Source organism: Equus przewalskii, chromosome 4 (genome assembly GCF_037783145.1).
Source record: "Equus przewalskii isolate Varuska chromosome 4, EquPr2, whole genome shotgun sequence".
Taxonomy (NCBI): Eukaryota; Metazoa; Chordata; class Mammalia; order Perissodactyla; family Equidae; genus Equus; species Equus przewalskii.
Genome location: NC_091834.1, coordinates 85,497,444 through 85,514,638, shown reverse-complemented (window position 1 = coordinate 85,514,638; position 17,195 = coordinate 85,497,444). Strand labels below are relative to the sequence as shown.

General features: G+C 42.2%; 1 protein-coding gene across 19 annotated transcripts in view; it reads right to left on the bottom strand.

Moving 5' to 3' along the window:
- Window positions 1-17,195, bottom strand: part of MKLN1 (muskelin 1) — a 312,898-nt gene that overhangs the window by 287,361 nt on the left and 8,342 nt on the right. For 10 of the 19 annotated variants that reach the window (XM_070617708.1, XM_070617698.1, XM_070617718.1 and 7 more), the window contains exon 2: window positions 2,622-2,746. The exons of 3 other annotated variants lie outside the window; for them this stretch is intronic. Coding sequence is in view for 7 of the 16 variants with exons in the window: in XM_070617701.1 (XP_070473802.1) it covers window positions 2,622-2,638 (17 nt within the window). In the remaining 9 variants the exon portion in view is untranslated. Of the gene's footprint in view, window positions 1-250; window positions 319-2,621; window positions 2,747-17,195 lie in introns of all 19 variants that reach the window. 6 more of the 19 variants (XM_070617703.1, XM_070617697.1, XM_070617717.1 and 3 more) reach the window with 1 other exon arrangement.

Here is a 17,195-nt window from a genome sequence, read left to right as displayed (position 1 = left end):
TGAAACTCTTTCATCTTCTGTCCAACCTCACATGGTCCTTCCGAAGACCAAATAAATTCATGCAACGTAAGCAGCAGTCACTTTAAAAACATAATCCAGTATTAAACAACTCCTTCCACCAACTAGAATTAGGTCCTTTCTGCTCTGTGCTTTTGTAATACTTAAAACACACGCATACATACATAGCACACACATGCACAGACACCCCTGTTATAGGACTTGTCACATTGGATCATAAGAATTTGCTTACCTGTCCATCTCCCCCACTAACAGAGCATCCTCTGATTCACCTCTGCACCCTCAGCACGTTGGACATACCTGGCACAAACAGGTACTCAATAAATATTTGTTTAAATGAATATTGTCCAAACAACTGAGCAGGAATTCTCAAGGCCTTTGCCAGGAATGATGGATTGTCACTTTTTGCCAAGTGTCCTCAGTAGACCACCCAGAAATGTGCTTGTTTCTCCTCAGGCACAATATATTGAGATTCTGTCATTTTGAACACAGTCGATCTTGTGTAGGTGCATTCACTCATTCTTTCAACTTAATAAATAATTATTGAGCACCTGTTGTGTGCAGGGTCCTATGCTGGCCTCCATATAGTGCACCACAAGTGGCAAATGCCCCAGTTAATTCAGTCCCCACCCCCCATACTGAAAGAACCTATTTACTATAGGATTGTTTACGACTGGAGATAATAAGCTGCTTGGTTTGATTACTTCATTCAAGTTATAGAATCTCAAGGTGGGAAAGAATGATTTTCTAGAAGTGGAAATCCTTCTAGAATAATAGCTAAGGTCAGGGATCTAACTGCCTAAGTCCAGATCCTTGCTCTGCTTTGTACACAGTGTAAGACTTCGTGCAAGTTACTTACCCCCTCTAAGCCTCCTTTTTCTCACCTGTAAGATGGAGCTAGTAGGATCCATGTGAGTATTAAAAATAACAACTCACATTAATCCTTTATTGTGGTACCTGCCATATAGGAAGCACTCGATGTGTGTTTGCTGTTGTGATTAACCAAATGCCTCACCCCTGTGTCTGAACTTCCCTCACAAATATATTCAGCAAATGGGGCATGAATGCCCAGCTTCTGCTTGCACACCACCGGGATCACGGAACCGACAACCTCCAGCAGTTGTCCCCTTGATTGCTAGGCAAATCTAACTGTTGATAAATTCTAGTGGGTTGTAATATACAAGCTTACATCTGCTCACGAGTCCTCGATCTGCCATTTGGGATTACCCAGAAGAAATCAAATCTCTCCTCTGCAGGACAGCCCTCCTAACTTTGGAAGGCGGCCATGTATGCTAGTATCACCCTCCTTCGCACGCATCCACGTACAATCTCAGAGCCTGTCATCATTTCTGATATGACACTGATGACCATATCCCTTCTTATCCTTGTTACTCTTCTTGAATAATCTTTTGTTTATCAATGTCTCTTTTAAAGGCTAGAGATCAGAATTCATACAACAGAACAAAGGTGGTCTGATCGCCAGTGAGTACAAGAGAACTACTTCCCCACTCGAACACTATATTTCTATTAATACAACAAAAGATTGATGTTTTTTGGACGTTACATCACACTGTGTTGACTCATCATCTATTCACAATCAACAGGACACTCTCAATCTTCCTACGTGAGCAATTGTAAGCCATCTCGCCCCCAACCTGTACTTGTATAATTGAATTTTGGGATCTTTGAGTACTTTATATTTGTCCCCATTAAAGTTTATATTGTTAGATATGATTCATTATTACATTTTGTCAAGATTGGGGGGGGATACTGATTGTACCATTCAACTTGTTATTCTTTCTAGTGGTGTGTCATCTGTAAATTTGTTCAGCATGCTGTCAAATGTTATCATCTTAGTCATCAATGAAAGTGTTAAGGGGACAAGGCTACAAACCAGACTTGCATTAGATCCCCAGAGCCCTGGATGTGTATCAACCTCTTAAAAACTTTTCTTAAAGACATCATTCATTCAACCAACAAACATTTACTGAATGCCCACCATGTACCAGTTACTATTCCAAGCACGGAACCCGTAGCGGAAACAAAACAAAACCCCTGCCCTCACATCCTAGTAGAGGAGAGAGAGAATAAACAAAGAAGAAGGTAAGTAAATAATACTAAGTTTTTTAATGAAAAACTAAAGCAAGTAAGGGGTTAGAGAAGGTTGGCAGTGGGGATGGAGTGGGGGCTTGTTCATAGGCAGTATGGCTAAACAGAGTCATCGTTGAAGTTTGATTGCACTGCTCATGTCCTGGCCCAAAAGGAGTCCCAGAGAGGGCAAGTCTTTCTGATTTCTCAAAACTTGCTTTTCTCTATGTGGAGTCATATTAGGAAAAAATCGATACAACAACGATGAAAAGTTTAAATAGTCATGAAACAAAAAAGAAAATTTGAAAAGACATATTTCCTCAAGAGACTTCACAACATTTCTTCGTTGTCATAGGATATGCAAACATTGTGAGACCACCTGGACCAGCGGGGAAGCCAGTCACACTTCGCCATGAAGACTCCAGAGAGGGGAATTTAAAAATGATTGCTCTAAAAGTATGGTATCTGGTTGAAAACTAAATAATAGAGGAAAAGGCAGAAAAGCTCACACTTACCTTACTCCAATCCCCATGTTCTCAGGTCTGGTGCGGGTTATGAATCCAAGAGTTCATGGGAAATCAGGAAGATGGAACGCTTGGGTGAGCCTACACCACGGCTCAGAGAGTCTGGATATTGAACGCTGGAAAAGAAGTCCGTGAGGGACAGGTTTGAAATCTACCTCTATTAACTGCTCTCTGCTCATGATTCCAACGTTGACAAATTCTTCTAAATAGTTTTAAATAATCTTTAAATCCCCTTGATGTTAGAGGGGCTTGATAAATCTTTGTTTACTAAAATTCTAATTGCATCCTCTGATTGGAAATTTATTGTATATTTTCACAATGATACTTTCAACATTTATATTCATTTATTCATTTACTGAGCATCTATTTTGGAACAAATACTTTGTTGGTGCTGGGAATACAAAGGCGAGTAGGATAAATATGATCCCTGATTACAGGGACTTTACAGTAGACCTCACAGCAGAGGGCAAGATAGAAACAGGAAAGGCAGCTCTGATAAAGCAGTGTGTTATGAAGAAGAAGGTACCAAGAGCCCTAGCAGGTCACCTAACCCTCACTTTGGGAGAAGTGGAAGTTAGCGACTTCCACAGGGAGACTTACAAGGTATGAAAGAATTAGTCAAATGAGGAGGTGGGGCAAGTCTGCTTCAGGTGGAGGGCAGAGCAGATGCAAGATTTGGAGGTAACACAAATGACTGGGCATGCTGAGCAGTTGAGCAAGGAAAATAGTTCAGCATAGCTGAGGCAGAGTGGTCAGAGATAAGACTGGAAAGATAAGTAGGACCGAATTGTTCAGAACCTTCTAGGCTATGTCATAGAGGAGGTACAGTCTACTGGAATGTGTGATCACTTGAAAACTCCTTGTGGAGGTTTGAAGGGGGAGGAGTCAAGACTGTTGCTCAGATTTTTGGCTTGAACAACTAGGTGGACAGTGATATCATTCACGAAGACAGCAAAAATACAAATGCAGCATAAAGGAGACTGCGGAGAAGAGGGCGAGTCCAGCCTTGGTCGTGTTCTGTGTGTGATGCCTGGGGAGCGTCCAGGGCAGCAGGAGGCAGTTTGATCCAGAAGTCTGAGGATACAGTTTAGTCATCAGAACACAACAGACAGCAATCGAATCCACAGGGATGAGAGAGATATCCTGGGAGAGTGTTGGGGAAGAGAAAAGGGCCCAGGAGAGAACCCAGAGGAATAGCTTCAAGGATGGGCAGAGAAAGGATGTCTGAAAAAGAGAGTGAGAAGGTGCAGGAGGAATAGGAGGGGAAACAAGGAGTGTGAGGCATCATGGAGGACGAGGGAAAAGCACGTGTCCACACGTAGGTTGAAATGCTGTCAAGAGGTCAAGTAAGAAGAGGACTGTGAGAAGCTCCCATGGGGTGGGCACCAAGGGCATGCTGCAGCAGGTGGCATGAGCAGCAGCGGGACCAGCGGGGGCAGAAGCCAGGTGACTGCGAGTTGAGGAATAAAGGGAACATGAAGACAACTGTTTCAAAAAGATTGCCTTAAAAGTGGAAGATACAATCCCTACGTTTTCTTCCCAAAGGTAGGAAAATGGGGCCACGAGGAAGGCTCCCGCGGTGTCTTTACATTAGCTCAGCAGACTGCACGGCAATGCTTGTGGTAGGCACGGCCTGCTTGTGGTAGGCACGGCCTGCGAGTTGGACAGCAGTCCCACCACCAGTGCTGGTTGTGGCTGAAACAGTAGAGTAAACCAAGTCTGCCTTTTGTGTTCTCCTCCTAACTCTTCTTCTGCGCGAGGCCTCTGGTGAAGGGGCTTCCTGGACCCAAGGCCCCCTGTGGTGCATGAATGCACACCTGAGCAGCCCACCTCTCTGAGGAGCCTAACAGCAAAATGACCTTCACAGGCAAAAATCTGGTCGGACAGAATTGTCACACTGTCATTACTGCTCACCTATTGCCATAACTCATGTATTGGGACCAGTCAGTGGGAGGAGAGAGGAGTTTGGTCACCTTGGAGTCTGGAGCAGGCAGCTGGCCCCACAGCTGGCCAGGCAGTTATCCATGCAGGGATCCTCTCTGAGAGCAAAATCCAGAAGCCAGAATAAATGGGTCAGGTGGAAAACAGATGACCACAACCACAAGCAATGCTGAAGGTGGGTCCTAGGGAGTGAAGGTGAGCCAGGACATAATGGATGAAGACTGTAAGGGGTTTGGATGAGAGGGGAGGCGCTCAGAACTAGAAATGGACTGAAGCTGTTATGCACACAAGGGCCAGGCACCATTATGCCAGACAGGTGGTGTATCAGCTCTGTGATCTGAATCCTTCCTCTGTGCCGTTTCACTTCTCCTCCCTTCATGACACCAAGTGAAGTTTCCGACATTCACAACAATTCCCAAAACCTTATTTCCACAACCCCTCTCCTGCCATTGTAACTCTGTATTCCAGGAAGAAGATAGGAAAGCTCTGGCCTGCATCGTGCTAATGGGGGGCCCTGGAGCCATCGGCAGTCACTAACCTGAAGAGGTTGTGCTGGTAACTATGTTCAGCCTGAGACCCGGGAGATGAAGTAAAGGCCTGACACGTTCATTTCGGCCCTAAATCAATAGCAAAACTAGCTACACGGCTTGATTACTTGAAACATTATTTCTAAATTGTAATCATTCCAGGGTATTTATGTTCTCTAAAATGCACACTATGACTGAACTCAAAGGCTTAACTGTCTTCAGTTTGTGATTGCAGCACAGAGAGGAGATAAAGAACAGTGGGAAACATCAGAGAGAAATACAATATTTTTGCCTTGTGCACAGACTAGCTAAGTTTTCAGCTGAAGATTTTTTTTTTCATTTCACTCAAGTCAATAATCATTTACCCACTGGATATTGCTTAAAGCAGAGTTTTCATCTAATTCTCATATAACAAGATTGAAAAGGAAAAACTAAATAATAATACCTCATTTGTGTATAGGACTTGTCTTTCAAAGAAGACGTCATAACCCACTTTATACTATCTAATTTACAGTGGCAACACTTTTATAATGTAAATACTAGTAAGGGCTATTATCATGTTACAAATTATGCACAAAGGAAACTGAGGTAGTATGTGGGAAAGAAATGACTGGTTCAATGTAACTCCCATTTGAGAGGTGTAATACCTAGCTTGTTCTTTTTTTTTTTTTTTACCATGAAGCTATGCTTTAGATAAACATGTTTATTAAGGTGTACCTTGCCCTTAAATTTTAAAATGAAAAATACTTTGCTTAAAAGAAATTACAAAGACCAAAATGTTGATGTATTCTGCAGATCAAATCTCTCTTCCAAATCTAGATCAAAACCAATCAGCTTCCTACTTCCCAACTCTGATTTTAATCAGCACAGTTCTCACTATCCTGTGCCGCACATTTTAGGAGGCGAAAGTGGGTATCACTCTCCTCTTCCTGTGCATTCTGCTGCAATCATCTCGTCATCTCCACTGGATTTGGAAAGTACCATTGCATGCACAAATTCTGCATATATGTGAAGCCACTGCCACTTTCATGCTTATACTAGCTTCCATTTAGGGGGTAACATTTTTCTGATCTTTTCGTGTAATTCATTCATTCATCCATTCACACTCTCAAGCATTCATGCATCCACTCAACAAACATTAATGGCGTGCCCAAAATAAACAAAAATTATTCTGGATGCAAAAGATAAAAACAGGAAGAAGACAAAATCACTGACTTCAGGAAACTCACAGCCCGGTGAGGGAGCCAGAAGAGTTGACAACTGGAGTTCAGTGTGTTGGTGTGGAGAGGGAGTGACATGGGAAAATGGTTTGAGGAGCACAGAGAGGGGATCCGTCCCTGCCTGAGATAGTGAGAAAGGCCTCCTAGAGAAGGCGCGCCTAGATCTGAGCATGCCAGGAAGAAGGGGATTTGGGTATCCAGGCAGAGGGCACGGCCCGGGCAAAGGCACAGCCAGATGAGTAAGGGCACCCAATGCATTTGGGGAACCACAGGAAATATCTTGTGACAGGAGATTCTTCAATATTCGATGGCTGGCTCTATTTTATAATCCAGACCCTGGATGTCACCATAGTTAATTCTATAAATGGAAATGTGTGGTTTCTGGGTTATCTTCCTCAGTCATGTAAGTGAAAACACATTCTACATGGGATCTGTACCAAAGCGCTTGTTGACAGTCTGACTATTTGAGGAATGTCACAGAGGGAATGGCATGAAATCAAAGCCTGGGGCTGGTCTACCTAAGGTCTCTATTCTCCATATTTCATGACTGTTACACCAGGGTGGTGACAGGTAAGAACAGCCTATCTATTTATCAAATACAGGTGATCGCTTAGCCCCTCCCCTTTGTTATTTCAGCATAGTTTTTTTTTTAACAGAAATACTTTCAAATGCAGCATTTTCAAATGCACTGCGTTAGATGGGTCGGGTTTTTCCTGTTCACCTCTTCCCAACCATTCAGACTAGGTGCTGCCCAGCCTCCAAATGATGAGAGCCAGACTTACAGGCTTCTTGTCAGCACTGCACACACTAGCAAGAGGTGTTTGGAAACGGTCTCTGAAAATCCTACACCCAAGTCCCTGCAGGGACATCTCTTCCCAGAAGCCTCTGAGAAGTCCTGCATGAAAGCCTTTATGAACTGAGTCAGCAGTAGATAAAATGCAACCGCTACCGAACTCATACCGAACCTTCCCTAGACTAAGCCTACTGCCTCAGTGATCCCATCTGAATTCTCTTGTCACTCAAGAAAACCTTTGCACCACCAAATCACATCCCTGTTTCTACTTGGAAATTTTTCAGAGGCTCTAAGAGTTCAAAATAACTCATCTATTTTGGTGCCTGATCAATTATCGAATCCTCTCTAAGACATCATTTCTTCATTCATCCAATACTTCACCCATTCAACGAACGTCAGCTACCTCATTTGTGACTATCTCATGAAGTGAATCCAATCAGCCTTTTGTCCCCCATTATTCTACTGAAAACACACACAGTGAAGGTTGCAATGACCTCTGTGTTGTCCAATCCAGTGGCCAGTTGTCAGTCTTCAACTTCCTGCCCTCTGAGCATCTTCTTGGCACCCAGGATCACTCCCTTCCTGTTGAAACATTTCCCTCACTTGGCTTCCATCACACCACATTGACTTTCCTCCTACCTCATTGTTTGTTCCTTCTCAGTTTCATTTTCTGGGTCCTTCCTGATTTCTGAGTGCTGAGACTCCTCCCCCCCCCCAACCCCCGCCCTGACCCTTGGGCTTGATCCTCCGTAATTGCCCATCCAGTTTATTGCTTTAAATACTATATCTCTTGCCTTGACGTCTGACTTGGAAGCTGAAGAGGGTTTCTTTTCCTAGAGGTGCTGAAGTTTAGGTTGGGCACTAAGGGAGGAGATGATTTGGCCCAGGGGAGAAGATCCTTAGGGGAGCAGGATGAGAAGAGGCACAAAGGCATGAAAAGGCAAATTGTGTTCAGAGAAAAGAGGGAAGTCTGGTGTGGGGTGAAAAGGATTGGTAAGGTAGATTGTAGCCATATTGAGAAGAACCTTGATTTACAGCTAAGGAATTTGGATTTCATACTGAAGACAGCAAGTAATTATCAGATCTTAAAATAGAGAAGAGATGTGATCATTCATATTAAAAAAATAAATAAAACTTCAGTGGCCGGATGAAGGCTGAGCTAGAGTAAGGAGAGACTGGAGCCAGGAAAGCCAATTAGAAGGTCACTGTAATAGTCTAAGGGATTAAGGTCTGAGTCGCCATAGCAGCAGTGGGATGAAAAGTAGTGACAAATCCCAGGGAGATTTAGAAGTAGCAATAAGGACATAATTATTGATTAGATAGAGGTTTGGGAGTAGGGGAGAGAGGCCAAGGTTGAAGTGTGATGACATTAACCAAGCTAAACAGGGGCCGGAGAGCAAGTGTGCAGGGGATGATGAGCAGCTTGCTAAGTTTGCAGTGATGGTAGGCTATCCAGTGCCGAATGAAAGACGAGGCCACCGATCAGGAGACAAGCTTGGACTAGATATATAGGTTCAGAAGTCAGTGCCCAGTGACTTCTAAGTCCTCAGAATGGATGGGATATCCTGAAGAGGGCAAACAGTGAGAAGAGTGCCAAGAACAGGATCTCAAAAAAAAAAAGCATGCAGGCAACTCTCAGAGGAGGAGACGACAGGGGAGAGGCAGCATGAGAACGGGACAGAGTGAGGTCTGCAAGGTAAGGAAGAAGAGACCTTCAAAGAGGGAATGATCAAGAGTTCTCCCTGGGGCAGGATGAGCGATACGAGTGGCTGCGGTAATTAGATCTGATGACCACAGTTTCTAGAGAGTTAAAAGTCAGCCTGGAATGGGTTGAGTGAAGACTCCTCTTAAAGTTTGGCTATGAGGGAAGCAGGTAATGGCTGGGAAGACGGCGGCATTGGGCAAGGGGTAGGAATTTTTTTATGGGATGGAAGTCTTTATTTACAACAGGTGGCCAGCTAGCTTCTGCTCAAACATCTCTCATGAGCTTCCTACCCCACAAGACAACCTGATTGTGTCTTTGAACAAGAATTGAACATCTAATTCACTTTGACATGTGTTTGTTGAACGTCTGCTACATCTAAAGCACTGGGCTTGGCATTTCAGTGCCTAAAAAGATATGCAAGACGTGGTCATGTTTTGGTTTTTCATTTATTGGCCAAAATATGCCTCCTTCCAACTACAGCTCTCTTTTCTCTGGAGCCACATGCAATATGAGAAGAATTTCTTCCATTCAGCAGCGCTTCAGCTAACCGAGGATGGTTTTCAGCTCCCTCCCAGGTTTCCTCGCTTGTTTAACTTTTTTGACATAATCCAATCTTTATGTTGGTGTACATACATGTATGCCTGTATGCGTGTAGATATTTTGTTAGCAGCTGGCTGCTGTCCTCTGGACATCCAGAGCCTAGTCTGCCTCTTTTAAAATGTGGCGCTCAGAATGAATCACAGCTCTCTTCATCTGGTATAAGCAGTGCACAAACCAGTTGGAGGCTTCTGTCCATTTTCCAGACACGGTTCTTCTGTTAATGCCATCTGCGACTGAGTGTTCTGACTGTCACTCTGCTGACTCGGGGTACTTCACAAGCAACCCAAACCCTGAGATCTTTTGCACCTGAAATGTTGATAAACTAGGTCTCCCAAATCTTATATTTATACACTTGACTTTTTAAAGCCAATTGCAGGGTTTTACATTTTTTTCCCCACTAAATACTTTTACATTTGGTTTTTTATTAGCCAGTAGTGAAAAAAGAAGCTAGGGCTTGTAAGTCAGACAGATCCAGATTTGAATTCCGGTGTGGTTATGTAGCCTAGTGACCTTGGTTGTGTCTGATCTCTCTCAGTCTCAAGCTTATCAGCGAAAATAGGGGTAATCATATCTACATTGCAAAGCGGTTCTGAGGGCAGTACCATACCTAATATATTATAAGAGCTCAATAAATGTTAGTTTTCTTGCCTTCTTTTTCTTTTGTTTTCTCAGCTTTGTATTCTTAGCAGAAGTATGCCTTTTAAATTGTAACTCAAGATTAATACATCTTCTTTTTAATTAAAAAAAAAAGTTGAGCAGAACAGGAGCCAAGGACCAAAAGAACGCATTTCAGTATGACAGTTAAGCCTACGGGCTCTGAAAGCAGACTTTCTGTGACTGAATCCCAGCTCCTCTACTTAGTAGCTGCCAGTTCAGAAGCGAGTTCTTTAACCATGCTGAACCCAGGTTTCCTCGTCTGCAAAATAGGGATGACAACAGTTCCTGTCTCTCTGGCTGTTGAGGAAGATTAACTGACATGATAGATGGAAAGTCTTTTTGCACAGAAACTTGCACATAATAAGTGGTAAGTATTATTATTACCACCTAGAAATCTCCAGCTAAATAATGTTCTATTAATCCACACTTTTGGGTATAATCATTTCATCTACTAATAATATTGTATAATATTCTGTCCCATGTTCCATTATATTGTACACCAGGATCCCATGAAAACCTCTTCAATGCCAGGAAGAACAAATATGTCTCTAATATTCCAGATTAGTAACCTTATTTACAAAAAAACCTAACTGGCTACAGGATCTTGGGCAAATCACTTGACATCTCTGACCTCAGGCTTGAATTCTGTGTAATGGGAAAAATAATAATACCTCCTTCTGAGATCATGATGCACAGTGCATGGGGGACCAGGAAAACAAGAGTGGTCTGGAAGGACCTAAGTGAACCTGTGCTGGCTCCTGTAAATGGCAATTTTCTTTTTCTAGGCAAACTTGACTTACCGGTCTGTAGATTCTGGAACCCACGTTTCCCTTTCTAAAAGTTGGGATATTTGCCTATCTCCAGGCATATGGTACTTTTCCCATCTTCAGTGGTTCGTGATAGGATGTCTGTAATCATATCTGGAAGTTCTTTTTGTATCCTGGGATGTGGTTTATATGGATTAGAAGGTTTGAATCTCATTTAAAGACCTGAGGTTCTCTCTTACTCTCTCACCATTCACTCATTCTCATCATTCTTGGGCTCCTACTTCATCTTAAATTTCTTTTTTATCCTAACTAAAAGAGCATACATGTTTATTGAGGTGGATTTAGAATGTACAGAAATCACAAAAAAGAAAATCAGTTGGAATTCCACTACCAAGATATCACCACTATTAATATTTTCCTGTGTAACTGTCTACTCTTTTTTTCTGAGCAAACATATTTAAAACTAAATTACCAACATTTTCTGATGTTATGACATCTTCCATAATCTGCTTTTTACTGGATGCATAGATTTTATCATGGGGATACATTACAATTTATGCAATATATCTTTTTGGACACTTAGGTTATCTCCAAGTGTTCAGTATAAAGAATGCTGTACTAAATATTCTTCCACATTAAATTTTGTGAGTGTCTCTGGTTATTTTCTTAGGATAAAGTCTTAAGAACAAAATTACTATGTGAAATGGTTTGCCTATGTTAAGTTTTTTATACACAATGCCAAATTGCTTTCTAAAATGCTTAAACCAATTTATATTCCCAATATTGTACAAGGGTGCTTATTTCTCTGCATCTTTATCCATGCAAGATATCATTTTAAAGTTCCTGACAATTTACTAAGCACAAGACATCTGGTTTTCCTTTAATTTGCATTTCTTGAATTACTAGTAAGACTGGACCTTTTTCACTTTAATTGAGCAGTTAAATTTCTTTTTTTCTTTTTGCCTTTTCATGTTCTTTACCCGTTTTCTTTTGAGATATCTTTCTAAAATAAATTTGTAAGAATTCTTTATACATTAAGGATACTACCCTTTGTCCTGTGTGTGTGTGTGTATACATATATATGCAAAAGTTCTAGAATCTCTCATTTATCCTTTGCTTGTGGTAGTGTTTTATCTCCATAAATCAAAAACTTTTAAGTAGTCAGATCTATAAATGTTTTTCTTTCCTAAACCATAAACCCTTACTTTTTGCTCATAAAGGTCCCTTACTGCCCTAAGATCAAGAAATGCTTATCCCACTCTCATCTTTTCAACAATATCACTTCTCTTGTATGGGCTATTTTTCACATAGAACTCTAATTTATCTGAAATGCATTCCATTCCTTCTTAACCATGTTTGTTCTACCCTTTTGAATCAGAAAGGAAGCTTTGGTTTCAAGAAAATCTAATTCAGGGGCCGGCTCCATGGCCGAGTGGTTAAGTTCGCGCGCTCCGCTGCAGCGGCCCAGGGTTCAGATCCTGGGCGTGGACATGGCACCGCTCGTCAGGCCACACTGAGGCAGCGTCCCACATCCCACAACTAGAAGGACATGCAACTAAGATATACAACCGTGTACAAGCCGGGGTTTGGGGAGATAAAGCAGAAAAAAAAAAAAAAGATTGGCAACAGTTGTTAGCCCGGGTGGCAATCTTTAAAAAAAAAAAAAAAAGAAAAAAAATCTAATTCAAATGGCTAAAACAAAAAATAGAATTTATTGGCTCCTGTAGGTGAAAAGTTCAAAAGCTTCAGGGCCAGGTATGGTCACGTGGTTCATACAATGTGTACAGGACCTGATGGCTCTCTCTTCATTTCTTTGCTTTATTCTTTGGTGACAGCTCCATTCTCAATAGACTCAGCCCTTGTGGTCCCAAGATGATGGCCAAGAACTCCCAAGGTTACATGTTTCTGCATTCACTTCCGGAAGGAAAGTTTCTTGTCCTGGCATTCCCAGAAAAAGTCCTGACGTTCTCATTGATTGGAATGATTTAGGTCACAGGCCCATACCTGAATCAGTCACTGGGGACAGGGGGATGAAATTCACTGATTGGTGTAGTCTGAACCCCATGCCCTACCTCCTGGAGATAAAGGTGGAGTCAGCTTTCCCAGAACTAGATGGGTGGCCCACAGGAAGGAGCAGCTGGGAAGAGGGACACATGAGAGAAGACAGCAAATGTAGGGCCTATATCTTTAACTATAAAGATCATTGTTTTTAACAGAAAATGACAAATTCTCTGCCGCTTGCAGACTCACTTGTTTTATCACTATTAATGCGGTAGAAGCTAGAGGTAAATCATGAAAGGCCATGGTCCCTTCCCTCGGTGCTAAACTCTTTCCATTCAAGCTGCATAGAGACCACCTGGGTGCATCACAGTTTCTAAAGGTCTGACCATATGGGGTTCAAACAATTTCCTCCACGGTCAATTGATCTATAGGTTCTCTGATTTTCTTCTTTAATACGGATTCCATAGAGCCAGTAGAAACAGACCACAGCTCCAGCTTCCTTGAATTTATTATGGTAAAGTCTTTGTCTCTTAGCTACTTCGTTCTCTGGTTACTTATTTGGACCATTCTTTGTGGGGTTTTTTTTTTTTTTTTTTTGACTCAGGGTCTTACTTATACCACTCTCTAATGTCTTTTCCTGGTTTGTGACCCCAGACCTATATCTTGATCTAAACATTGCCTCAGAGAAGCCCTCCAAGGGGACAACTGGAGCTAAGTTGGACCCCGGGGCACTGGGCTTTAAGTGGATCATAGCAGTGATTCAGAAGAGACAGGACACAGCAGAACCCACATACTATGCACCAGACATAGTTCAAAATGTCCTGTCCTGGGCAAGCCATTACCCATCTGACCCCATCTTAGACATTGTTCCTGAGTAGCTTCATAGCCATTCTTTTCTTTTCTTTTCTTTTCTTTTCTTTTAGCCTTCCTGCATTTTGACCATGCTTTGTCTTTTCAACACACATCCCCTCTCTCCATCTGCTATAGACTGAATGTTTGTGGTTCGCTCCACTCCCCTCACCCCACCCCGGTTCATATGTTGAAGCCTTAATCCCCAATGTGATGATATTTGGAGGTGAGGCCTTTGGGAGGTAATTAGGTCATGAGGTGGAGCCACCATGAATGCGATTAGTGTCCTTATAAGAAGAGATGAAAGAGAGATGACCTCTCTCTCCATGGGGGATACGGCAAGAAGGTGGTCGTCTGCAAACTAGGAAGTGGTCTCTCACCAGACACCAAATCTGCTGGCACCTGATCTTGGACTTCTTAGCCTCTCAAACTGTGAGAAATAAATGGTTTTTGTTTAAGTTAGTCTATGGTATTTGTTATGGCAGCTCAAACCAACTAAGACACCATCCCTCCCCGCTCTGTGACATAGCTGCACAATGACTTGACTTTTGAGGGTCTCTTTTTACTCCTTCTTAGAGATTTCGACCTGTTCTCCTTTCCTGTCTCTAGTATTCGCTATTCTTCTGTTCTTCAATAGTGTGCATCCACCTTCCTCTGCTCCCTCCATGGGGCAACACACTTCTGAATGTGGCCTCCAAGCGGCTCTCTGACTCTTTCCTACTTTGGTGGCCACTGGCAGCACTGCCACTTTTGGGACACAAAGTGGACCCCTCGTCTGCTGAGTGTGATTGACACCGACAGAGCTAAGTGAATAAAATTCCGCATTTCCCCTATTCTAAGACCAATTTATTGTATGATGCACCACCACTTCATTACTGCTTTTAGAGTCCTCCCCCAAAAGCACTGCCACGTTAAACATGTCTATTGCAGACACATTCTGACTTTAGAAATATTAAAAATGTGAGGGAAAAAAGCTTGTACCTTAGAATCTAGGAAATGCTATAGCTGAATGATTCTGTTTTTCAGGTAACTAACATTAGACAGTCTGCTCCATTCAACAGCCCTACTCTTCTTCATTATTATTCTTACTATAAACATAAGCAAAAACCAAACGAAAAACCATTAATTGTCTTCAGTACTTTCCCCAGACCCTAGTTGTCTCTGGATATTAGCTCTCTGGCATTATTTTCACAGGTCTGAGCCCTTCTTTCGAATGAGATCTTGTTATATACCCCTACTCTGACCTTTTGTACATGTTCTTTAAAAATATGAGCTTATCAGAACACTTTTTGAGCAGCCACACTGATCTTTATTAGTTGCTCCCTTTTCTTCAATGAAATCACTGGTTTTATAAGAATTTAAATTTCAAGTCATTTTACTCCTCTGGAGCTTTCTTTCCTAGTTCCTGGCCAGAGAGAGCCTCGCGTCCATATATCCTCTTAACATGCTCAAGTCTTCCATGTGTCAGGTTAGCAAGTGCAGAATTGCCTTCTCTGGCTATTACAAATTCAAGGATGCCGTGGTCACTTATTTTAAGTTGTGTGTCACTTCCACTTCACCAACACATTCTTCTTAGCTGGTTAGAATTAAGCATAGAATAGTACCTCTTCAATAAGCAATCAGTTTAAATTTAAGTCATGCCAACTTTATCTGATGCTCACTTTTCAGCAGAATGAGCTTGTCAGTAGATGTTGAAGTTCTCCATTGCCCCTATATCATGCCCCTGTGCAATAACTGTGTCATTTGTATTGGGAAAGCATTATTGATGTTGCCATAACAGAATCACAAAGCATACTAGGACCAGTTGACAACACATGGCCAGCAGAGAGAGAGCGTGAGGCAAGACTGGGGCGGGCAGTACTCCTCAGGGCATGGACTGTGAATGCAGAAGCTGGCTTGGATTAGGGCCGCCGGGCTGTGCATGACCTGGTGTCTCCTACCAAGGTGAAGTTCAGGAAGCTATTAATACTAAGCAGGTCAGCATGAAGGGTAAGGCACATGTAGTTGAAGGGGATCACAGAAGGGTGAGGGCAGCAGAGGACAGCCTTCTGAGGAAGAGGACTGGTCAGAGATAAATGGTACAAAATGACAGAGTCATGGTCAAGTAGGCCAGGGTTCAGGACAGGACCTCAAATCTACAGGGAGACTGGGATACAAGGCAGAATGACCAGAGACTGAAGGTGTGGAGGTCAAGGAGGAAGCACAGAATAGAACTAACATAGGAGTGGGAGACATAACAGGAGGGACCTACAGGTGTCTGAGGCTCACAGGTAGCCTGACTGGAAGGAGCAAGAAGCTGGGGCTGATACTGATGATCCACTTTCTCCCCAGACAGAACTGGCATCGAAGTATTGGGAGATTGGAGAGCAGGACCTATAGGTGGAGCCCCTTAGACAATCCAGCAGCTGGTTACTAGGGAAGGCAAGGGCAATGTCACTTCTGCTTTTATTTTCACCCAAATGTTCGCTACCAGGTATCAACCCTCAGTTTGTAGATTTCCATTTGCGTACAGAAGTTCTTGACTTACAGAGTCACTCCGCTTTGCCTTTGACTGTGTGCTTCTTCTGAACAACCTACAGCCCTTCGTATCGGCATAAGACAACAGCCACCGTTTACTGATTACTTACCACATACAGGCACAGGCTAGCTGACTTACATACATTGTCTTATTTAACTCTCTTGACAGGTAGGTATTATTATCCCATTTTAAAAAGAGGAAACTGAAGCTTGTATGGTTTATGTGATCAGCCCAAGGTCACAGAAGTGGGACACAAAACAGCCCAGATTTAAACTTAGTTTTTTCTAACCACCTATCTGTTCCTTTAAACAACTACAGTTATACTGTGATAAGTCCAAACAATTCTCACTGATCCCTATCAGCCACGAGATTTTTCATCTACCTACGTATCTATCTATCGTCTATCCTCTTTTATCTCTAACTCCATAACACTCAGTACCACACTATGTAAGAAGTAGATTACTAAGTACTTACTGAATGAATTAACGTAGTTTTAAAATGTGATTAGAATTACTGTGTCCTCTCTTGGTTTGGGTATTTATCAAGTCGGCAGTCAGAATTCTTCAATTTGCTCTATAAAAATACTACATTCCTGCACATTCATTCATTACAAGGAAGAGAGGGGCAAAGTGTTAAATGAATACAGAATTGAGGAGACATACTTTGTTCCCAAATAAGTCAGACGTAGGCAAATGTGTTTATAGGTTCAAATAAATTTGAGACGTTAAAATAAAGGGGCATATATGAAACAGATTATTTTCTTTAGAAGTCCGAATCTGAAAATCTTTCTCATGACGTGATCTTTAGGTTTGTCTAAATCAGAGGTTGCCAAACTACTGTGCATGGGCCAAATCTGGCCCGGTCCCTGTTTCTGTACGGCCTAGAAAGTAGCTGAAAAAGATGGAGAAAAGAATAATGTTTCATGACATGTAAAAATTATACGAAATCCAAATCTCAGTATTCACACATAAAGTTTAATTGGAACAC